This window comes from Bombyx mandarina, chromosome 20 (genome assembly GCF_030267445.1).
Source record: "Bombyx mandarina strain Sakado chromosome 20, ASM3026744v2".
Lineage (NCBI taxonomy): Eukaryota > Metazoa > Arthropoda > Insecta > Lepidoptera > Bombycidae > Bombyx > Bombyx mandarina.
In genome coordinates, this window is record NC_143226.1 from 886,846 (window position 1) to 912,952 (window position 26,107).

The 26,107-nt window shown below is 44.3% G+C and overlaps 1 protein-coding gene across 2 annotated transcripts in view; it reads right to left on the minus strand.

Annotated features, from left to right (window-relative positions):
* Positions 1 to 420: 420 nt before the first annotated feature.
* Positions 421 to 26,107, minus strand: part of Sox15 (Sox box protein 15) — a 161,814-nt gene continuing 136,127 nt past the window's right edge. For both annotated transcript variants that reach the window (XM_089736138.1, XM_089736137.1), the window contains exon 4: positions 421 to 2,930. In XM_089736138.1, the coding sequence (XP_089592264.1) occupies positions 1,711 to 2,930 (1,220 nt within the window). In that variant the 3' untranslated portion in view covers positions 421 to 1,710. The remainder of the gene's footprint in view (positions 2,931 to 26,107) is intronic.

Consider the following 26,107-nt stretch of genomic DNA (forward strand, 5'->3'; position numbering starts at 1 on the left):
CAAAATGCCTGAAGTTAGTGTAGGTAAGTAAGGTGTTGGCCATAATTGAGGCCATCAGTGCAAAAGTGGCCTAAGCTTACCATATGGAGGCAATTAGGTTTGAATTTTCATCAATTAAAATTTGAGTAAGCAAAAAAACAATACACGCAAAAATAATGTTTACAAAGCTATCTGTTATCTATGGCTGAAACTATGGATAGGCCGGTTTTGCAACAAAATTTATTATATTTTAAATAAATTCGGATATACGTCATATAAGCTTGAATATAAAAAAAATGTGGGTTAGGCCACTTTTGCGCTGATGGCCTCAATTGATGGCTCAATTAAAACGATTGGATTATTGAAATAATTCATAATATCCATATGCCATAGACTATAAAGCGATTGGTTGTTTTTTAGTTGACCAATAAAATAACAAAATAGAGGATATAAATTTTATTTTTTTCTCATAAATTTTCTTACAAATAGGAAGAGCTTAGAATCGCGTTGCGAGTGTCTTTTTATTTATAATTAAAATTGCAAATAATATTCAAATAAACTAAAAATTAAAAATCTAGTAAAAGATTAGTACGGATACCATATACTATGAGATATCTTTATTAGGGAAACCTTACGATTTATACAGATAAAAAATAATTAAAAACTAACAAAAGTAGAAATTACAAAAATAATTAATTTCCTACAAACTTAATGGAAGAACGTTATATATATTAAAATCGAAGCTCGTTCATACGATTTTAATTGAACAAGGAAATATACAAAACAAAGCACACAGAATTATAAATAAATAAACATTTACAAATATGAATATATCTTAATTTTATAAAAATCTATGTGACGTCATTTTGGACGAAATATTTTACAAAAATATTTATATTATGTATACTTTAAGGACACTTTCATATAGCACCAACTTGGAACGTTCATAATACAGTCGTATGTGGAAAATTATCTTAATTTATAAAGAATAAAACTAAATTAAGCCTATATTTCTTGAGAATAGGATTTTATGATGATCACAGATAAGATAGATGTTTTTTTTTTGTGATAGATAGATAAGATAGATGTTTTAGTTAGGACTTTTAGGATACGCTTTTGCCTAAGCAGTTATTTAATAGATATAAATACAATCTGCATTTTGAATAAGTATTTTTTTTTGTTCGAAAGAATTCATACTCAGAAATTAAGATAATATATTGTATACAATGTATGTATGTAGATCTAAATATAGTATTTTCTTAAGAAAAACTTAACTTATTATTAATACACATAACGCACAGACAACTTTTTAATAAAAATATAATAAAAAAAAGACGAAACTAACAGGAACTAATTTCATTGATTAAAAATTGCAATCTTGATTAAATATTCTGTATTAAATATTTTTAACATTAAAGTTTCTTTAAAATTTATGTAGGACGAACGAATAAAATCACGTTTATAATTATTTATAGCTTAATTTATGTTTTTTTCCATTTCGTATAGTAAATATTCTCATAGATTATTTTATGTGTCAAAGATGGTTCTTCGTTCTTCGCATTCTAAGGCAGTTAAGAGAAACACGGAAAGGAAGCTTGTTGTTAGATTATCATAGTTTACACTTACAAGAATCACGTTTCGTAGTGAGATACGGTAGTTTCACAATTTAGATTCTTTGGGCTACATTGAAGATGTCCTCTGAATTCCTAAGCTCTATCAGTTCCGTAATAGTCAATTGCTGTAGCAGGTCTGTCGGACGCCGGCTAATATCTCGCTGAATTCATCTTCGGGTCTGACCTCGGCCCCGGGTGTGGCGGGAGCATACGTCGCGGGCGGAGTACCGGTTATCACCGATGCGTACGGGGGGTACATCCTCTCGGTACAGTATTCCGGTTCCGGCGCTTGTTCCGGACAGTAAACCGGCCGATAGCATTGTTGCTCGTATCTGTACTGCTGGTGTTGATCCATGGCACTCTCTGCGCCGTGGTTGAAATATTTATCGAACTCCCTGGTGTCGACGTCGGAGTCGGGAGATCCTGTCCTTATTTCTGAACGAGGATTCATGAATTCGACCTCCTGTTGAGGATTCGGCGGAGGTTCTTCCGAGAAATAGCTACCGCCGGTGTCGTATTCGGTTTTAGGCTGCTCCGGGTAGTGTACATAAGGGTCTTCAGTTTTGTACATCTGTTCGTATTGTTCGTAGGGATGGTATTGGATGCTGTATTCAGAGTTCATGGGGCCACTGGGCGCCGAAGACACGCGTGGGGTTGACGTGCCCAAAGCTTGTTGATCCTGGGATGTGGCCACTGGCGGGAAGAATGTTCCGGTCACTAGAGGCGGCTGCTCCGTGAGCGTCCTCTGAGTGCACATGACGTACATGCCGTTGGCCATGCCCATTGCGGCTACGGGGGCTGGCGAGTAGGAGCCGGGCCTGTATGATTTGTACGGAGAATACGTGTCGGATATCGATGAAGGGTTCAAAGTCCTTCGCCTCTCCTCGTACTGGAAGTTTTCTTTCTCGTTCTCGACAGGAGACGCATCTGGGGTCGGTAAGGGAGCTTCAGCTGGAGTACTTCTTCTGCCTTGCGGCTCCGGAGACCTTGCCGGAGACGATTCCGGCGTTTGAACGTGACCGTTGAATTGCTGGTTTGTTTGGTAGTCCGAGGCAAGAGGCGAGGTTCTGTAAGGTGAGAATCCGGCTCCGGGGTTGTGGGAGAAGCGAGTGTCCGGCGAGTCGGTGCCTGTCGCGTACGGCGATCCTAAAGCGGCAGAGGCAGAGGAAGGGGTGCTGACTGGCGTGGCAGGTTGGTTGGGTCTGGCCTTGTTTTGCTTTCGCCGTCTAGGTCTGTACTTGTAGTTAGGATGTTCGGTCATATGTATGACCCGTAGACGCTCCGCTTCCTCGACGAACGGCCGTCGGTCTTGAGGAGTCAGCGAACGCCACTTTTTACCTGAAAAATCGAAGAAAAAACGAATGAGCCAATTGTGTTTCGCTCGGAACATTGTAGGGGATGTTTTTGGTCGTAAACGCTGAGAGAATTGACGTTCCAAGCGTAGCTAAAATGTAATACGCTACTTTTTACTGTCGGCGGTAGTTAGGGTTCGCCCTGAGGCGGTAATGCGCGCCAGTATTCCGGCATGGTGGAATACTTGGTAATAACTATTTGATTTTTTTTTCATATATATTTTAGAAGTAAATAAAAGTAAAGGTGATAGATTACAGGCTATGAAGTTTTATTTTCATATATAAATTAATTTCATATTTTCAAATTTAATTTAATATTTCGTAATTGTTTCTCAGATATATTTTAGAAATAATAGAAAATATCATAGATGATAGGGTATGAAGTTTCAGGAATGCTTTATTTTTTTAAGTCTAGCTGATCCGGCAGATTTCGTAGTGCCTCAATCAATAAATCAAAAGACCTAAACTTTTGTATAAAATAAACTTAAAACAAACAAAAGGAATCCGTCGGGCGGGGGACACATCAAAGGAAAAACAAAATTGTTATTTTTATTTATTTCCGAGCATTTTCATATTTATCTACCTTTTAAACCTTCTCTGAACTTTTACAAATAATTCAAGACCAAAATTAGCCAAATCGGTCCAGCCGTTCTCTAGTTTTAGCGAGACTAACGAACAGCAATTCATTTTTATATATATAGATTTTCATGACGGTAGAGATTTTCAGCGCAGACGGGCTCACTGTCCAGACTATTTGTCACGGACCCGTTCGAAAATCGCCTTCTAAAGACACAATATAAAAAACTCTACGATTTTAACTTCCACGATTTGTTTCATTCTATTATATATTTTTTATATCAATAAAAAAAATTATGTTGAAATAGTACACCCATCGTCGAACGGATTAGTTTACTTGACTACCTAACGCGATAATGATCTTGATTGATCATTAAAACATTCGTCAAAAACAGGTAGTTTCACTTGAAACATAACACTTAAGTAATCGCTTCATTTATCGAGATTACATTTTAGTGGCCCACTATATAAAATAAAACGAACGTCTGTCACAAAATGACACTAAATAATAAGATAGTGCTATCTAATAACTATAAAACACATACGGAGTTACTTCAATAAATAACATTCTACGCGCTACCATATACGTTAACTCTATATTAAAAAACGAACTATCTGCTTCACGGAATAAGGTAGTAAATTCTTTGCTAAGCAGAATGGAATGAGAATTATCGGTAATTCTCAACGATCTTTAAGGATATTTATCAACACGACACTAGTCGCTACCGGCAAACAAACCACTCGAGTCATTAGTGTTGTATGATTTCGATAAAAACATTATTTTAGTTTGAGATTTCTAATTATTTTGGGTAATTAATAAGTGCACAGTTTTACTGATTTATTAATTTTTGTACCTCAAAACTCCGAGAAGTCTTTTAAATATCGATTGCGGTCTTACAAACTTGCCGATTCTCGCTCACGACTCGATCGTGCGCGGACGTGCTTTCCGATCCGTGGCCCGCTTGCGAGCTGCGTCTCTGAACTCACAGTTGTGCTCGACAGTGTAGTGACCGTGAATACATCGTGCTTACAATTCGGTAGTGCGGACGTGCCGATCCGTTGGTCGCTTGCGATTTGCGTCTCGGAGTCCATTTTTGAGCGCTAAAGTATTGTAACCGCGAACCCACCCTTTACCAACTGTCTTTTTCAAGACAAAACCAATCGCTACGATCAGGCTTCCTGTGGCACTATCACAGGCTAGCGATTTCCTAACCCTTCCCAAAAAAACAGTCTTTTTCAAGACTAGACCCCCGCTCGCGATTCTGCCTGCTGTAGCACTATACAGCCCGAGCGGGTTCCTTTCCTTTTCCCCGCCGATTGCCGTTTTCACGGCATAGGCATTCCCCCCCCTGCTCCTTGCTGTCCTGCAGCACAGGGGGTTACAAATCCTATCCGGGGCCTCGCCTTTCGGCGAGTTCAACAAAAGTCCCGGGGCCGCCCCCCCCGGGCAAGAAGACCGAAAATGCAGCATGAAGAAAGTGTCAGTGAAAGTGCTAGTGACATTGTCGGGTTCCTCCGGGATAGGTACCCGTCAATTAGGGCCGAGTACTTAGCTTATAGGGCCTCCCGTGGCAATCCCTCCCCCCCCGCGTCCGTCGCCGCGTATTTCAACCGTGCCTCGGAGGCACGCCGCGCGCCCCCCGCCGCCGCGTTAAGTTCGAGCGCACGTTCCGACGATGCGACTCACGAAGCGCCTAGCGCTACCCCCACCCCCGCGCCCGCGTCGTTTACGTCATCGCGCGCTTCGTCCGTCGCGACCTCGATCGTTTCGAGTTCAGGCTCCGATACCGAATCGGAGATGGATTTCGAATCCGCGTCAAGCCCTCAGCCTGGAACTTCGGATGGGTTCCAAACCGTAACGCGCGGCAAAAAGCGTACTCGCGCCGTGGAGTCCCGGAGCTCCACGACGAAACAGACTAAATCCGCGACCGCCTCCCGCCCGCAGGTAGTCGTAACACCGGAGTCGGACTCCGCGCGCCGCGTAACCCCACCGCCGCGTCCCAAGCCCGCGCCCGCTCCCAAAGTAGCTGCCCCGCCCCCGCTGATACTTCAAGAGAAGACAGCGTGGAATCGCGTGTCCCAGGCCCTTCAGGCAAATAAAATTAACTACACCCATGCGCGTAACGTCGCGCATGGGATTCAGATCAAGGTCGCAACGCCGGGCGACCATAGGGCCCTCTCAGCATACCTCCGAAAGGAGAACATAGGTTTTCACACCTATGCTCTTCAGGAGGACCGCGAGCTCCGCGTAGTAATACGCGGAGTCCCTAAGGAGCTCGAAATAGACTACATTAAGGAGGATCTGACCGCTCAGGCCCTCCCGATAGTTAGTGTGCACCGGATGCACAGCGGGCGGGGCAAACAGCCCTATAACATGATACTCGTCGCGTTGGAGCCAACCCCGGAGGCCAAAAAGAAGATCTCATGCCTCTCGACAGTCTGCGGCCTATCCGGGGTCTCCATCGAAGCCCCCATAAGCGTGGCACTCCCGGGCAGTGCTACAGGTGCCAACTCTATGGCCACTCGGCGCGTAATTGCCACGCGCGCCCCCGCTGCGTGAAGTGCCTCGGCGATCACGCTACGCTAGATTGCGTTAGAGATAGGGAAACCGCGACCGAACCTCCAAGCTGTGTCCTATGCCTTAAGCAAGGGCACCCCGCGAACTACCGTGGATGTCCTAGGGCTCCGCGCAAGCGTTCAACCCTCCCAGCTCCGCGAACCGTCGGCCCAAAGACTTCGGCACCCTCAGTGCCGAAACCTGCATTCGTGCCGGCTGCAGTTCCCACGGTTTCAGCGTGGAAAAAGCCGCTGCCGTATACGAAGGCGGGAACGCAAACCGCACCCCCGCCCCCGCTCGTGACACGCCCCGCGCCCCAGCCCCTGCTCGCACCTCGCCCCGCGCCCGCGTTCCGTCCCCCGCAACCCTCTGCCGCCAACGACTTCGCGCTCGTGCGCGACTTCGTCACCGCGGTGAACTTCGACCGTCTGCGATCGTTCGCTGACGCTATCCGTAGGTCGGTAACCCCCGAACAGCGGCTCGCGGCCGCTTTCGATCACATGGACGTTTACGAGTCCGTGTCGCGTACGTTATAAAATCTTTACCGGTAATCAATGGCGCAAAAAGGTAGAGAAAAACCGTATTCCCTTACGTTAGCATTCTACAATGCTAACGGACTGGCGCGGCAACGCGATCAAATTTTCGAATTCCTCCGCGACAATCTTATAGATATCTTGTTAGTGCAGGAGACCTGTCTGAAGCCCTCGCGTCGCGACCCGAAAGTCGCGAACTACGTCATGGTTAGGAATGACAGACTCACCGCCTCCAAAGGCGGGACTGCCATTTACTATAGACGGGCCCTGCACGTTGTCCCTCTCGATACTCCCTCGCTCTTACATATCGAGGCGTCAGTGTGCCGTATCTCGCTGACGGGACACCAGCCGATCGTCATCGCATCCGTTTATCTCCCCCCGAACAAGCCCCTCCTGAGCAGTGACATCGAGTCACTGTTCGGCATGGGAGACTCCGTCATCCTGGCAGGCGATTTAAATTGCCACCACACTAGGTGGAACTCCCATCGTACAAACGTTAACGGTAGGCGTCTCGACGCGTTTATAGACGACCTCACCTTTGAAGTAATCGGTCCCCCAACTCCAACATGTTATCCGTATAACATCGCGCTCCGTCCGAGCACTATAGACCTGGCATTGCTTAGGAACGTAACTCTGCGCTTGCGTTCCATCGAAGCAATGTCAGAGCTCGACTCAGACCACCGACCTGTCGTTATGCAGCTCGGTCGCCCTCACAACCCAGTCACTGTTACGAGGACCATGGTGGATTGGAATAAGCTAGGCACGTGCCTAGCCGACGCCGCTCCGCCAATCCTCCCTTGCGGCCCGGATTCGAATCCATCCCCCGAGGACACCGTCGAATCCATAAACATCATTACCGATCACATCTCTTCCGCGATCATTAGATCTTCAAAAGAAGTCGATGTGGAGGACAGCTTCCACCGCATCAGACTGTCCCCCGATCTTAGGAATCTCTTAAGAGTTAGGAACGCGGCAATCCGGGCCTACGATCGTCTTCCCACGCATTCAAACCGGATTCAGATGCGTCGTCTACAACGCGAAGTCCACTCTCGCTTAAGCGACGCGCGTAACGATAATTGGCATAGTTATCTAGTACAACTCGCGCCCTCCCACCAAGCATACTGGCGACTAGCTAGGACTCTCAAATCCGAAACTACCGCTACTATGCCTCCCCTCATACGCCCTTCAGGCCAACCACCGGCATTCGATGACGATGACAAGGCTGAGCTGCTGGCCGATGCACTGCAAGAGCAGTGCACCACCAGCACTCAACACGCGGACCCCGAACACACCGAGTTAGTCGACAGGGAGGTCGAGCGCAGAGCTTCCCTGCCGCCCTCGGACGCGTTACCCCCCATTACCACTGACGAAGTTAGAGACGCGATCCACAACCTCCAACCTAGGAAGGCACCCGGCTCCGACGGCATCCACAACCGCGCGCTAAAACTCTTGCCAGTCCAACTGATAGCAATGTTGGCTACAATTTTAAATGCCGCTATGACGCACTGCATCTTTCCCGCGGTGTGGAAAGAAGCGGACGTTATCGGTATACATAAGCCGGGCAAACCGACAAACGAAACTTCTAGTTACCGTCCGATTAGTCTCCTCTCGACGATAGGAAAAAATTACGAACGGCTCCTTAGGAAACGCCTCTGGGAGTTTGTTACCGCGAACAAAATTCTCATAGACGAACAGTTCGGATTCCGCTCTAAACACTCGTGCATACAACAAGTGCACCGCCTCACGGAGCACATTCTGATAGGACTAAATAGGCGTAAACAAATCCCGACCGGCGCCCTCTTCTTCGACATCGCCAAGGCGTTCGACAAAGTCTGGCACAACGGTTTAATTTATAAACTGTACAACATGGGAGTGCCAGACAGACTCGTGCTCATCATACGAGACTTCTTGTCGAACCGTTCGTTTCGATATCGAGTAGAGGGAACTCGTTCTCGTCCCCGTCAACTGACCGCCGGAGTCCCGCAAGGCTCCGCGCTCTCCCCGTTATTATTTAGTTTGTATATCAATGATATACCCCGGTCTCCGGAGACCCATCTAGCGCTCTTCGCCGATGACACGGCTATCTACTACTCGTGTAGGAAGATGTCGCTGCTTCATCGGCGACTCCAGATCGCAGTAGCCACCATGGGACAATGGTTCCGGAAGTGGCGAATTGACATCAACCCCACGAAAAGCGCAGCGGTGCTCTTCAAAAGGGGTCGCCCTCCGAACATCACTTCAAGCATCCCACTCCGTAGTAGGCGCGCAAACACCTCCGCCGTTAGTCCCATCACTCTCTTTGGCCAGCCCATACCGTGGGTCTCGAAGGTCAAATATCTAGGCGTCACCCTCGACAGAGGGATGACATTCCGTCTCCATATAAAAACGGTACGCGACCGCGCCGCGTTTATACTAGGACGACTCTATCCAATGCTTTGTAGTCGAAGCAAACTGTCCCTCCGCAATAAGGTAACTCTCTACAAAACTTGTATACGCCCCGTCATGACGTATGCAAGCGTAGTGTTCGCTCACTCAGCCCGCACCCACTTGAAATCCCTTCAGGTTATTCAATCACGATTCTGCAGGATAGCCGTCGGAGCGCCATGGTTCCTTAGGAATGTGGATCTCCACGATGACCTGGAGCTCGACTCATTTAGTAAGTATCTACAGTCGGCATCGCTGCGCCATTTTGAGAAGGCGGCACGACATGAGAACCCTCTCATCGTAGCCGCTGGAAATTACATACCCGACCCAGTAGACCGAACGGTAAACCGTCGACGTCGCCCAAAGCACGTCATTACGGATCCTCCTGATCCATTAACGGTGCTTTTAGGCACCACAAGCACCGGTCACCGTCCTCGTCGAACCCGTCGCTTGCGACGAAGGGCTCGACGAGCGAACTAACCCATAGACACAGCCCACTGAGTTTCTCGCCGGATCTTCTCAGTGGGTCGCGTTTCCGATCCGGTGGTAGATTCTGCGAAGCACTGCTCTTGCTAGGGTCAGTGTTAGCAGCTCTCCGGTTGAGCCCCGCGAGCTCACCTACTAACGTTAGGGTGAAGCTGAAATAGCCTCTCAAGGCTATCAGCATAGGTAGGAAAAAAAAAAAAAAAAAAAAAAAAACAAACTTGCCTCCTATAAAAATTTAAGTATTTTGAAATCCAAACTACTAATTTAATGTTAAGTTTATAATAAAAAATATTCAAAAAAACTAACTTTTTCATGTAAAATGTAAATGTTATTACTAAGAACTAAATATGCATTAGATATTCGAACCATTATAATAATATCCGTTTCACAGATACAATACAAGATAAATTGTAATAATTGCTCATTGTATATTTTATTTCACACGTCAAAAGTATTAAAAATCGTAAAACTGAGATAATGTTTAAAAAAGAAAACAAAAAAAAAACACTGCAATCACTCGTGCCTTGTGAGTGATGTCAAATGTCAACTTGACAAATGACGGGAAGAGGCTTCCTGTTGCGACCCGCAATCGTTTTTCCATCCTTTTCTCTCGTGTTAATCTCCATACGAGTAAACGGGAAAGGACATTCGAATTATTAGTTTACGACAGTTTACCCATTAGAGCCGCGCGTCGATCTATCGATGCTCTTACTATCGATAGTACAATACTTGAAGAATTCATGATTGATTACAGTATATATCGATGAGATTAAGGGCTGTTGTCGGCAAGACATTTCGGAGATAGTTGATTAATAATAGAAGCCAGGTTAAATGTCGTGTATCCACTACACGTTCAGCTCACACACACCCATAAAGTACCTATTTTTATTTGATTGTACATTTTACGTATTTAATTTTTTTTGTCCTTTTTTTAATTTTTATTCCTAGTCATAAATAATTGAAATGAATTGACAAAAAAAAGGCTAAAAAACAATGTATAAATCTACAATGGACAAAGTACAAAGATCTATTAAAATACACGGTAGTTATAAAACTATTTTTACATTGAATTACCATTTTTATTTTTTGTAGTCGGTCAACGTCATAAGTTTGAAATATAGTTATATTTCAAAAAAACATATAATTTTAGGGTAATTTATTTGCTATTGTTCGCTTAGTAAAATATCGTATAACAATTAGGTCGTGTAACAGCCCTAGGTGCCGTCGGTGAATCTTTCACCGGGGCATATCATGCAGTAGGCTTTTAGAGGTAATTCTCATTTACAAAAAAAAAAAACTTAAATTTTTAATTTGGTCGGATTAAATCTACTTCGTAAAATTTAGGCAGTCGATTATTTTTTGCCGTCGAAGGCAGACCGTCTGGTCTGAAGCGAATTACGGTGAGTGGTAGTTGTCATTCAAGAACATGTCAACCTAGTGAATGAATCAAGGTATTATGTTCTTATTTCTGTAACGGGCTCATTACACTTCCACAGGCCACACGGTAACGGAGTCCGGTACAACATGAAGCCGAGTAACACAAAACTTATATCAGCTGATTGTAATTTTACCGCGACGATAAATTGAGCGACAGTGCACGGCACACGACACAAAACGGAAACAAATAGAGTGTTATGTGTTGTATTTGACACCCGAGAATGTGCGCGTTCAATGACTTACAGGCACTCTTTGGAGAAGCGATCTGAAAGTTTTTATTTTTATGATTGAAGGATTATTGCTGGCCCGGAGGCCTTTCCAGTTTCACCAGGACAGGTGGGCGAGCAAAGGTTCAGCCAGGAGGGGTGGGATTTGCTAACAGCTACCCCAGCGCCTCCAAAGTAGGAGACCTAACAATTCAAGAGTAGCTGTTTCGCGAATGAATCTACCACCGGATTGGAATCGCGAGAAACTCAGCGGGCTTGATTCATAGGGTTACCGTGATCTGAAAGTAGCCTCACAAGAAACTCTTATTAATGAATCGGTAGGACTCAGTTTTGATGGGCTCGATGCTAAAAAATAAAGAGGGGCGCTTTGTGTAGCAATCTCTATGACACTGACAAATAGATTAAAAATAATAAATATATGGACAGAGACTGGTTGTATCAGTTATACTCATCTGCCTTGAGGCGTGAGGCTACAATTTAGATATTTTCCATCCTATCAGGTTAATCTAGTCATCCAGTCACCATTTAGTCACATAATAAAAAACCGAAAATATTTCTTTTCGTTGCAAGGCGTAACGGATAATTTAAAAGACAATGCAGTTATGATTATGAGATATGATTCTTACTGCAATTTACTCATTCTAATAGCATTTCGTTCTATGAGCAACGCTGAACATTTCATCGACATTGATGACTCGTCATCAAAGATTGCTCATAATTCTAAAGTGATTACAAAAATTAAGTCAATTGTTTACAGTCTGTAAATAAATACAGTATTTAAATAAATGTTCAGTATTATTTAGCTACAAAACTTAATAGGAAGAATTTCAATTCGGAATATGAAGAACGATGGTTCAATGTTTAAATATCTGGTCACTGTGAGAAATTTTGAATTAAACGCGAAAAGGGGATACCTAATGAAATTATATTATTAAGAAAAATGACAAGTCTCCATAATCGTTTCGTGAGAGCTGTAAACATTTTTGATCTAGGATTGTTTATTAAGGAATTTTAATAAATTTTGAACAAATGTGGCCATGTAAGAAATTGGATAATTTTATGTTTCGTACTGTTTCCCTGAATGTACATCAAGGAATCATTTAAAACAATTAATTATTATTACACCATCTACCATTGAAGCAAAGGCTATCCACGCTACCACCTACCCTCTGGGATCAACTAAATTTTCTACCTCCCTCACTTTGTGTGACATTTACTATTTTAAAAGAGCCTTCAAACGGTAGTCAAGGACTCAGCTGTGCCTCTGGTATTGCTCACATCAATCGCTGACCACACACCATCAAATATTCTCGTCCGACTTAAAAGTGAATACAAAAACCCTTGATCTCATAAACTTAAAAAAAAAAAAACAGAACATCAAGAACGACAGGAATCATAGTGTCATCTGTCACCTTTGATTGATCAATGCCATTTGACAAAACGAAACCTACAAATAACAACCTTACCTGGGCCCTGTTTAATGGCAAACGATTTGTTAAGATATATTTTCTATATTTTTACAACATTTCGGTGCGTTCTCGGTAACGTTAGTATACATACATACGTCAGAGTCATTTATTTTAAATCTGATTAAGGTTGGAAGCTGAGCCGTGGCACTCTGCTGTTAATTTTTTTTTATGGAATAACTACAATGCGACTGACTCAGTGGTGGATTGGTTAGCACCCCTGACTGTTGCATTGAGGGTCGTTAGTTCGATTCCCATATCAGACAAACTTTGTGTTATGAGCAGATTTGCTTGCTCTATATCAGGGGTATTTATTATGTGTATATTTACAGATCCAAGGAAATAAACAAAAGGATAGCCTGCGGTTGGAAGAAATACTGGTTCTTGAAAGAAATAATGAAGAATAAAGATCTAGGTATACATATTGCCATTCTGGCTACATATTGCCATTCTGGCTGAGAGTAGCAAGGGACAGGACCCATTGGAAGGAATTGGAGGAGGCCTGTGCCAAAAGGCACACCGAACTTAGGGACATCTTGTAACCCTACGCTTAGGAATAAAAAGGCTATTAACTATACGAGTTTAATACTAAGCTCAATAAGCATGTCAATATAAAACCTACCAAATTGATCGTTCAAATAAAAAACAATCTCGACAATTACTATTTCAAGCCGATGAATATTTCAATGCCCAGAAGCTTCCACGTTCAAAACCAATAAACAAAAGATGGATAACGTTATAATGAGACCAATCAATCACCCGTGTTATGACGAGGTGGTCCCGACCTATCATTAATTAGATCTACGCCATTAACTGGTTAATGATCCGTTATGGGTTTTAACTTTTTTTTTCATAGTGATATCTAAAGAATTCTGAATTTGATTTACCTTAGATTCTTCATGCATACAATTATGAGTGTATCTGTGGCTTATGTAATGGTTAGGATATTTTGTCTCTGGTTTTTTTTTTTTTTTTTTAAATAAATTAATTATGATTCCTAAGTTGATCATTTCAAGTGTCCGATTTTATGGTTATCCCGAAAAACTTCAGAAATATCTGTGATGGAATTGGTTGGTTTTAAATGAACTCATTTAGACATAATAACTGTTGAATAAGCAATAAAAAAATCTTACGTTACGGACGTTAGGGTACCCCCTCCTCCGCATCGTCACATAAGGAACTTCGTTCCAAAAAGGTCAGTCAGTAAATGTGAATACAATATTAACAATTGTATATATTGAATTGACGAAGCATGTTGCTGATAGCTTTGTTTCTGTAATCTGACGAAGCATGTTGCGGATAATAACATGTACTTTTAGGTTAGGAATATTGTGTTCTTTTTTTTTGTAATAAATAAATTTGGAATTTAATTTAAAAAAAAATATATTAACAACTAAAGTTGTAAAGTACTGAAAACGTTGAGATTGACGAATTGATAGAATGAAAATAATAAACGCAACATTTAAGCTCTAAAAGTAGCTTTAAATGTGTTTACGACTAGAGAAAATCGAAGAAATACAATTTTACTGGTGGTAGGACCTCTTGTGAGGCCGCATGGGTAGGTACCACTACCCTGCCTACTACTGCTGTGAAGCAGTAATGCGTTTCGGTTTGAAGGGCGGGACTGCCGTTGTAACTGTACTGAGACCTTAGAACTTATATCTCAAGGTGAGTGGCGCATTTACGTTGTACATGTCTATGGGCTCCAGTTACCACTTAACACCAGGTGGGCTGTGAACTCGTCCACCCATCTAAGCAATAAAAAAAATCAGTTACTACTTAATTATACAACTTGGAACGTCTGATGGTCATTGGAAAAGTAGAAGGAAAGCGTCCTAGAGGCCGGAGCCCCAAACGTTGGTCCGACCAGATCTCCGAGCTAACTAGCGGACCACTTAGCGCTGCACTACACCAGGCAATTGACCGGAACCGATGGAGACTGGCAGTCGACAAGCTGAAACGTAGTCACGATCCTCAGCAATAAGGAAGCGATGGAGAAGAAGAAGAATACAAGCTTCAAAATTGCAGTTTTATTTCATTAAATAGGTCATAGGAAAGTAAGTATTGTATTAGGCACTATTGATACCTATCACGCTATAGTACAATTTCTATAAAAATACTAGATTTTATCTGTCGTTAGATAGGTAGGACTTGCGAAGTGTCACAAGCTGCCGACAGATGGCGGTTTCGATTTTTTGCGTCCACGGATGTCGGGGGCACGCGTTGCATTTTAAATTGGTGTTCACCGTTCCTTTCCCTCCAGAACGTATTCGTATATATGCATCTCGTTCCAGAAAACTATTTTTTTTTGCATTTCGATTCCGAGAGCGTTTGGTCGGTCGGTTTTTTTTTTAAACGCTGTCTCATAGTGGACGGTGGTGGCCTTGTTTTATTTATTTATTTATACTATTTCAATTATTTTTTTTAAAACCATAATAACATTTTGTTACCTAAGCATTACTTATAATCTATGTTAGTAACTTAAAAAAAGAAAAAAAAAACTAACACATACATATCATTACTTTTTTTTTTCCTCCAAGTGCCTGCTGCAAAGGCTATTAATCAGCAGTCCTTCGATCTTGCTCGATATGATTTTCAGAAGACTGTTGCTACTGTCTCTGACTCGACGCAATAATTTATTGCCTAATTAATTGTTTTATTGCTTTGAAATCTTGCAAGTAGACTTGCATGGTTTAACACGTTGACTTCCACATAAGTAAGCAATGCCCCTACGCGTCTTACTGAAGTAATTATGTCAATTTATCTCTTGGGAGTCCGCACGGGTAGGTACCACCACCCCACCTATTTCCGCCGTGAAGCAGTAATGCGTTTCGGTTCGAAGGGTGGGGTAGCCGTTGTAACCATACTGAGACATTAGAACTTATATCTCGAGGTGGGTGGCGCGTTTACATTGTAGATGTCTATGGGCTCCAGTAACCACTTAACACCAGGTGGGCTGTGTGCTCATCCACCCATCTAAGCAATAAAAAAAAAATTCCAAGGTCACCTGGATTGCTCAACTTTGCCCTGTTTTGTTTGTTAATGTATGCTTTAGTCTTTCAGGTCTCTTAGAAATAGATTCGTTCTCATTATCTCCGGATTCGACTTTCCCAGAGCCTACAACATATTTCGGCGCCTTAATAAGAAAATCGAAGAGAGGAATCAATATAATCACTTCCTAGTAGTAAGTAGTAGTAGAAGTAGTAGAAGTAGTAAACCTATATGATTGTCTAGTAATTTTACTGTTAATTAGTTTAAATGTAGATTCATCGTAGCACATAGTTCAGCCGCGAGGTATTGAATTCGCTTAGGAAATTTAGTAGCTACTACAACATAATTAAGAGCGCGACCGAATATCTTAAAGAGGGCAGTGATGTTCACGTTGTTGTTTAAGTACTTGAGATACCTCAACATATAATGTGAGCTGTGACACTTAATTTCTTAAACTTAAGAGTAACAGAATCAGACTATCAATTGAGTCCCATTAAACTATTAGTCAACCAATAAATAAATTGTCACTTAATTTTCTCACTACTACTTTGGTTTATAGCTTCTATCTATCCGATGATTTGCAAGCGATGCTAATTGTCCCCCATGGTGACACTCTACAAAACTAGCATACGTCCAGGCTTGACCTATGCAAGTGTGGTGTTCGCTCATGCGGCCCGCACTAAGTTGAAAGCCCTCCAAATCATTCAATCCCGTTTTTGATTTATAAAGCACAAGTCCTGCCTCGCGCGGAGTACTGCTCCCATGTCTGGGCCGGGGCTCCCAAGTACCAGCTTCTTCCATTTGACTTCATACAGAAGAGGGCCGTTCGGATTGTCGATAACCCCGTTCTCACGGATCGTTTGGAACCTCTGGGTCTACGGAGGGACTTCCTCTGTATTTTGTACTTATGTTCCATGGGGAGTGCTCTGAGGAATTGTTTGAGATGATACCATCATCTCGTTTTTATCATCGCACCGCCCGCCACCGGAGTAGAGTTCATCCATACTACCTGGAGCCACTGCGGTCATCCACAGTGCGTTTCCAGAGGTCTTTTTTGCCACGTACTATCCGGCTATGGAATGAGCTCCCCTCCCCTCCACGGTGTTTCCCGAGCGCTATGACATGTCCTTCTTCAAACGAGGTTCGTGGAGAGTATTAAGCGGTAAGTAGCGGCTTGGCTCTGCCCCTGGCATTGCTGAAGTCCATAGGCAACGGTAACCAGTCACCATCAGGTGGGCCGTATGCTCGTCTGCCTACAAGGGCAATAAAAAAGAAAGAAAAAGAACGGTTCCCCACGGTTCGTGAGAAACGTGGAACTCCATGACAACATGGAGCTTGACTCCATCAGTAAGTATCTTCAGTCGGCATCAGTGCGCTATTTCGAGAAAGCAGCCTTACACAAGCCTTACCTTCTTGTCGTAGCCACCGGTAACTACATAACCGATCCTGCGGACCGAATGGGAAACAGTCGACGTCGAGTTAAGCACATCATTTCAGATTTTCTCGATCCACTAACGGTGCTTTTAGGTACCTTAAGCACCAGTCACCGTTTTCATCAAACCCGTCGCTTGCGATGAAGGGTTCGGGGAGTAAATTAACCCACAAACACAGCCCACTGAGTCTCTCGTCGGTAGATTATACGAAGCACTGCTCTTGCTAGGGCTAGTGTTCGCAATGTCACCAGGTTAGAGCCCCGTAAGCTCACCTACTCGTTCGGACAATCTAGTATAACCCATCGAGCTTACTAGAATAGGTAGAAAAAAAGCTGCGTATTTTATAATAATTTCTCGTTTAATAATGAATTGTGGGTGTTGAAATGCATTCTACTTGTCTAAGTGGTACTTCGGTTCTTGTGTATATGGTCGCAGCACATTAGCTGGAAAGCAGCCTCGTAAAAGATTTAACTCATCTAGAACTAATTAACGGGTCAGGTTAGTTACACGTCGTTTTAAAAATTAAGCAATAATGTTTTATACTTTTGTTTAAATATAATGTATAAATAAAATATAGCTGTACTTCAAATGACTGGATAATGAGGAGCACCTGCTCGACACGTATCTGGATTAATTAAGAATCGTGTTTCAGAAAAATTAATTGTATTTTTTTTTTCAAGAAATACTCTGACTTTTACATTGGCATTGTTCATTCGTTTTTAGTTTTTATTATCCCGTCTCTAATTAACAATCGACTAGCGTTTCGCAAATGAAATAGACGCTTAGATAAAAAATAAGGCATCGAAAACCCTATTAACAGAGCGTTGTTATGGGGCGTGTGTTATCTATACAAAGGAATTCGTAACATCCCATGCATCAGATCGGTGAGTTTCTCGCCGGATATTCTCAGCAGGTTTCGATTCCGATCCGGTAGTAGATTCATTCGCGAAGCAATTGCTCTTGAGTTGTTAGGTCTCCTTCGGAGGCGCTCGGGCAATTGTTAGCAGATTCCACTCCTACTGGCTGAGCCTATGCTCGCCCACCTGTCCTGGTGAAACTGGAAAGGCCTCCGGGCCACTTAAATCATAAAAAAAAATATATCGAAAAGCAAATACTTTACTCGTCGAATCTCGTTAAGACCAGTGTGCTTAGTGCGAGTTTTTTAACGTTCTCGATCGCGTTAAAGTTATCTCAAATTTGTATGCAGTTGGAACAGCGCCCCTAGCGGCAAACGTAAATAAACGTTCCGACTCCATACAAATTTGAGTTAACTTTTACGCGATCGAGAACGTTAAAAAACTCGCTTTTTTTTCTACCTATTCTGATAGCCTTGAGAGGCTATTTCAGCGTAGCCTTAACTAGTAGGTGAGCTCACGAGGCTCAAACCTGAGGACGTTGCTAACACTAGCCCTAGCAAGAGCCGTGCTTCGCAGAATCTACCACCGGATCGGAAACGCGACCTACCGAGAAGATCCGGCGAGAAATTCAGTGGGCTAAAACTCGCACTAAGCACATCTGCTCCTAAAGAACAGAATGTAACAGGCGTAACGTATTATTGCCTCACGGATGCCCAATAATGCAACACTGGACACGTGTGCATGTTGAGCACTCTGAATCCAAACCAGCCTATTATTTTTGTTTTTGTTTTTATTATTATTATTATTGCTTTTGTTTTAGTCCGAGATTGTAGTTATTATTTTTATTTAATTCTAGTATAAATGAAATATTAATGCAGTGTAATGAAGTGTATATGGATGCAAAATCTGAAGTAAATGAAATAAATAAATTGAATAGTCACGTTTACTTCGTTCGGGCCGTCCTCCGAGTCTGACTACTCGGAAAACGTTGCGGAGCCGCTCAATGCGAGATGGTCCGTAAAGTCGGTAGCTCGACGATAAAGTTCGGGTTGATGTCGTCGTTTTTTCTCGATGTTTCCACGAAACGTCATGCGGAATAAACGGCGCGGCGGTGCCGAAATCCATAAAGAAACATTTCGGCCGAGGTCGAGGCGGGCGTTCGCGTTTTATACTTTAGACGTGCGGTCCAAGGTGTGAGATGAAGAGTTTTTGGCTCAAGCTAACAACGTTTCAACTGTGACCTAGCATTCTTAATGTGCGGACTAGTATATACTACTGCATGATAATCGCTAAATGAAAATAAAGACCGGACTAAGAAGAAATCGTGAGAATTTCGATTTGAATAATGTTTAGTTATTGTTCGTTTTTAGGTAATGAGGTTAAATGTATATTTATTCATTACTAGCGACCCGCCCTCGCTTCGCTTCGGAAACTGTAATTTATTATTGATTTCTCCACTATTTAATGGATGTTATTATACATATAAACCTTCCTCTTCAATCACTCTATCTATTAAAAAAACCGCATCAACATCCGTTGCGTAGTTTTAAAGATTTAACCATACATAGGGACAGACATACGGCCAGAGAAAGCGACTTTGTTTTATACTATGTAGTGAAGATCTCGTTTAATTCGTCGGTCGCGATGTGGTAGGTCATATCTTGAGCCGGCTTGGACTGATACTGGTATTTTTTCTGTTTCGGCAGCGAAGCTATCATATATGTCGGTTTAAAGCATGGCTTCACATGCAAAAGAATTGAGATTTCGACCTTGAATCGGCTATTGGCATTTAAACTGTGATGTCTATGGTCTCCGTCAAAAACGGGACAACGTGAACTATCAACTCACTTTTACTCATTCAATGCAATTTAAAAAAAGTATAATCGTATATTATTATATCGTACTGGTTGTAGGACTTCTTGTGAGTCACCACCACCCTGCCTATTTCTGCCGTGAAGCAGTAATGCGTTTCGGTTTGAAGGACGGGGCAGCCGTTGTAACTATACTGAGACCTTAGAACTGATATCTCAAGGTGGGTAGCGCATTTACGTTGTAGATGTCTATGGGCTTCAGTAACCACTTAATACCAGGCGGGCTGTGAGGTCGTTCACCCATCAAAGCAATAAAAATATATATATTTATTGTATGTATAAATTTTCTATGTATTGTCAATAGTACACCGCAACATACCTACTATATTTTTATATTTATATTTTCTAGAAATTTTCTAAATTAAATGGTTGTCTGAAAGAGATCGCTTTTAGCGATAAGACCGCCTGTTGTACAAATTTATCTTCTTTTTGACTGTTTCTGAATGTAAATATGGTTTTGGTGTGCAATAAAGTGTATTTATTCCCTCTCTCTCTCTCTCTCTATAATCGAACCAAAAAAAATTAAATGCGATTTATTTCCTTAGTCTAGGAATCGCTGTCGCTCATGATTTCGACCGTAGCGAAATTCATCGGTATGCAATAAAATTTGTGTGCAGTAAAATCTAGGCATTATATTATTATGTATGTAGTAGCCTGCAGGCGTACTGTCTTTTAACAACAAGGAACGCCTCCCTGGACGAATGTGTAGTTACTACATGCGTTTCTCTGAGAATAAAGTTTAGAATATGTTTTTGTACGGCCATAACGCAGGCACAGATAATAAAGTTTAATAAAACTCACTGAATCTCTTACGCAGTAAAAGTTGTTTCTTACAATGCACATCTAAATGATTTATTAAGTAAAATATTTGTCATCGTTCACGAAGCGAAGTTTCTTATTAATATCTATTAACTTCACGAATGAACAACGACTTGAAAATTGCTCTCATTCTATCATAACTATAAATACATGTTTCTGTCTCTATCTAAGATTCATTGATATTCCTACCGCGTATACGAGGGGACACGCGCCGAAACGATATTTTTCCTTCATTAGAAAAAGTATAAATCACAAAAGTTAAACTAGCATTAAAATGTTCTATAGAATTGAGCTTTTCGGCTTAATAACTCAAGACCTGCGTCTATGGGTTTCAATTACTGATTTTAATACTGATCGTGCTTAGTATATGCGTGAGTATAAAAAATGCTGATTTGTTTACATATAGGCCGAATGTTTTTTTTTTTACGATTGATTATTTACTGATGGCCCGGAGGCCTTTCCAGTTTCACCAGGACAGGTGGGCGAGCAAAGGCTCAGCCAGAACGGGTGGGATCTGCTAACAGCTGCCCGAGCGCCTCCGAAGGAGACCTAACAACTCAAGAGCAACTGCTTCGCGAATGAATGAGGCCGAATGTAAATAAAATTCATCGCACTCAACGATGGGCGCGTAAATTGAAAATCGAACAAACTTATTTAGTATTTATTGAAATTGACGGGTTTGTATGTGAGTGTTGAAGGTTAAGTAAGGGTACTCGCACACGTGCTCATTAGTCGAACGTTTATTCGCAGCGCGTGAGACGACTCGGTCACGTCGCCAGCACGCGCCCACACGTCCCATCTCCACTTACACACGAGATTAACTTAAAATGACGTATCGATTCACATCTCTTACAATGAGGCTGGTCACAGTGAATTTACTGGTGCCGAAACAGGCTTGTTTGCAATTTACCTAGGCGCTTATTACCCCCCTCGACCGGGTATCCGTAAAAGGATTCCCCAGCGTTAAAAAAAGGTGTTTTTTATCTATACATTCATATGTTTAAAAGTATGTAAGTAAGTAAAGTAAGTAAGTCGTCGTGGCCTAAAGGATAAGACGTTTTTTTTTTTTATTTTTTTTTTTTTTTTATGATTGAAAATTTACTGGTGGCCCGAAGGCCTTTCCAGTTTCACCAGGACAGGTGGGCGAGCAAAGGCTCAGCCAAGAGGGGCGGGATTTGCTAACAACCGCCCGAGCGCCTCCGAAGGAGACCTAACAACTCAAGAGCAATTGTTTCGCGAATGAATCTACTACCGGATCGGAATCGCGACCCGCTGAGAAGATCCGGCGAGAAACTCAGCGGGCTGATGCATGGGTTAGGCTGCACGTCGACCTCTTTGTCGAGTTCGACGAGTACGGTTACCGGGGTCCCTAAGCCTGCCCCTAGTATTAGAGCTGAAGGCATCTAATGCAACGGTTATTGGATCTGATGGATCCGTAAGGACGTGTCTAGGGCGTCGACGGTGACTGGCTCCTGCATGATCAGGATTCGGGGAGTAGTCAGCGGCGGCAACGATAAGGCGATTATCATGACGCATAGCCTTATCGAAGTATCGTTCCGACGCTGACTTCATGTATTTCCGAATTGATTCGAGGCCCAGGTCGTCGTGTAGGTCAACGTTCCTCACGAACCACGGAGCCCCGACAGCTAACCTACAAAAGCGGGATTGTAGGGATTGAAGGGTGTCTATGTGTGTGCGGGCCGCGTGAGCGAACACCACACTCGCGTAAGTCATGACGGGCCTTATGCAAGTTTTGTAAAGTGTCACCTTGTTCCGAAGGGACATTTTACTCCGCTTACAGATCATGGGGTAGAGTCTACCGAGAATAAACGCGGCACGGTCACGGACTGATTTTATATGCGGGCGGAATGTCATCGATGCATCCAGGGTAACGCCCAGGTACTTGACCTTCCTAGCCCAGGGTATGGGTTGTCTAAAGAGAGTAATCGGGGGTGTGAGATTCCTCCTCCTAATCCGGGAGGAAATCCGTGTGGAGCTTCCCCTCTGAAATAGCACCGCAGTACTTTTCGATGGGTTGATGTCTATGCGCCATTTTCGGAACCACTGTCCTAGGGCTAGGGCTGCGCTCTGAAGCTTCTTCGCGATTAGGGACTTATTTCTACTAGAATAGTAAACAGTCGTGTCGTCGGCGAATAAAGCTAAATGGGTCGGCGGCGACCGGGGAATATCGTTGACGAATAAGCTAAATAGGAGGGGTGAGAGGACAGAGCCTTGCGGGACTCCAGCTGTGAGAGGTCGTGGGGAGGAGCGGGTTCCCTCGACTCGATATCGAAAAGAGCGGTTCGACAAGAAGTCCCGTATGATGAGCACGAGACTATCCGGCACGCCCATGTTGAATAGTTTGAAAATCAAACCATTGTGCCAGACTTTGTCGAACGCTTTTGCGACGTCGAAGAAGAGAGCTCCCGTGTATAACGGTTTTGGTCGATTAAGCCCCACAAGAATGTGCTCCGTGAGGCGGTGCACCTGTTGAACGCATGAGTGATTTGTACGGAATCCGAATTGTTCATCGATGAGAATGCCCTTGGATGAGACGAAGTCTCTGAGGCGTTTGTAGAGCAGACGCTCATACAGTTTGCCTAGAGACATGAGGAGGCTAATCGGGCGGTAGCTCGTCGGATGATTTTTTGGTTTACCGGGTTTATGTATGCCGATAACGTCCGCTTCTTTCCACACCGCGGGAAAGATACAGTTCGCCATAGCGGCATTGAAAATAGATGCCAACATCACGATGAGTTGGACGGGTAGAAGTTTAATAACGCGGTTGGATATACCGTCGGAACCGGGAGCCTTGCGAGGACGTAGGTCTTTGATCAAGTCTTTAACTTCCATCGGGGTGACGGGTGGTAACGCATCCGAGGGTGGCAAGGAGGCTCTGCGTTCTACCTCACTGTCTACTAATTCTACATGAACAGGGTCCATGGATTGAGTGCTGGGCGTGCACTGGGTTTGCAGTGTATCGGCCAGCAGCTCTGCTTTTTCATCATCATCGAACGCCGCGAGTTGGCCTGAGGGGCCTACGAGGGGGGGCATAGTTACTACCGTATCCGATTTGAGAGTACGAGCTAAGCGGTAGTAAGACCTTTGGGAGGGCGCGAGTCTTTCTAAGAAATCAGACCATCTGGCATCTCGAACTTCGGCGATGCGAGACTTTACGTCGCGTTGTAGGGCACGCATTCGAGTACGATTATCCACGGTAGGATACCTATCGTAGGCGCGGATCGAGGCGTTCTTAGCTCTAAGGAGTTCCCTAATATCGTCCGGCAATTTGAAGCGGTGAAGGAAGTCCTCCGCTACAACTTGCTTCGATGACCTATTTAATGTCGAGGTGATGTGTGACGTTAAGATGTCTATGGCTTCAGCGGTATCCTGAGGAGACGGGGTAGAGTCCGGGCTAAACGGGAGCGATGGTGGATCAGATTCAGCCAGGCTGATGCCCAGCGTGTGCCAATCCACCACAGTCCTCGTGACGGGAACGGAATCGGGAGCGCGACCGAGCTTCATAACGACGGGACGATGGTCTGAATCTAACTCTGAAACTACTTCGATCGAGTGTAAGCGCAGAGTTACGTTTTTTAATAACGCTATGTCGAGTATATCCGGGCGATGCGCGATATTTAGCGGGTAGTGAGTCGGGGTTAGCGGAGCGACGATATCGAAGGCGAGATCATCGACGAACGCGTCAAGCCGCCTGCCATTCGGGGTTGTGGTGTGCGAGTTCCACCTGACGTGTTTACAATTAAGGTCGCCCGCCAGAATGACAGAGCTTCCCATGCCGAGCAGCGCCTCGATATCGCTGCTTAGAACGATCTTATCCGGTGGAAGATAAACGGACGCGATAACGATCGGCGCGTGTCCAGTCAGTGAGATTCGGCATACTGATGCTTCGATGTTAGAAAGCGCGGGGGGGTCGAGTGGGACGCAGTGCAGGGCTCGTCTATAGTAAATGACGGTACCACCACCACGAGCAGTGAGCCTGTCGTTCCTAACCATGTTATAGTTCGCGATTTTAGGGTCGCGGCGCGCGGGCTTAAGCAGGGTCTCCTGCACCAAAAAGATGTCAATTTGATGGTCACGCAAAAAATCACAAACCTGATCACGTTGATTTGCGAGACCGTAAGCGTTAAAAAATCCTATCGTTACGGATAGGGGCTTTATTCTACTTATGTACGCCATTGATTACCGGCGGAGCGAGGGGAGGACGTACGTATTTAACGACGCGTATACGTCAGCGTATTCTTGCACAACGGCGATGAAGTGTTGTGCAGTGGAGGCAGCGCGAATGGCGTCACCTAAAGCGTTAACGCGCTCAAAGTTAATCGATTGAAAGAAGTCGATCGCTAGAGCAAGATTGTCGGACGCTGTCGGAGGGAAATTCGCGGGGGAGGGACGTATCGCGGGGGTGGGACGAGTCGCGGGGGCGGGACGAATCGCGGAGGAGGGAGTTGTAGCCGTGTTCGTGTACGGCAGCGGTCTCGCCCAGGCCGAGCCACTGGGCACCGGCGCCGGAACGAACGCTGGCTTAGCCTGCGACACAGAGGGTGCCGAGGCTTTGATGTCTGGATGGGAAGCTCGGAGGCGGTTTTGGCGGGCGACGCGGCGATTTATTTTCGGGGCTCGGGGGCATCCGCGGTAATTTGCGGGGTGACCCTGTGTTCGACACAGGACGCAGCTAGGCGGTTCCGTCGCGGTTTTTTGATCGCGAGTGCATAGGGCCGTAGCGTGATCGCCTAAACACTTAACGCATCGGGGGCGCGCGTGACAGTTACGGGAAGAATGCCCGTACAGTTGACAGTTATGGCACTGGCTAGGAGTGCCTTTTTTATGGGGGGCTTCGACGGCGATACCGGAGAGCCTACAGACGGTCCGTATGTTAAAAATTTGCTTACCCTCGGGGGTAGGCTGGAGGGCGACTAGAACCATATTATATGGTTCCCTACCGCGGCCGGTGTGCATGCGGTGCACTGAATTTACTGGTAGGCCTTGTTCCAGAAGGTCGGCCTTGACGAGTTCGGCATCCAACTCTTTAGGGATGCCACGTATGACGGCACGGAGTTCGCGTTCCTCCTGGAGCGTATACGTATGGAAACTTATACGCTCCTTACGGAGGTAAGAAGAGAGGGCCCTATGGTCGTCGGGTGTTTGAACCTTAATTTGAATGCCGTTCGCGAGGTTACGGGCATTCGTGAAATTTATATTTTTGGCCTTAAGGGCCAGGCAAACTCGATCCCAAGCTGCCTTCTCCTGAAGGATAACCGGGGGAGGGGTCTGGGTTTTATTTTGAGCCACCGGACGCGGCGACGGAGTGGCACGGGCTGGGGGCGCAACGGGAGTCTGAGGGCGGGGGCGCGACGCGTTCACGGCTTTGCTAATTTTAGCGGCCGCGGGAGCTCGAGACTCCGCGGCACGCTTCTTACCCTTCTGTACCAGGGTGAATCCATCCGTCGATGAGGCGGGGGCGAGGT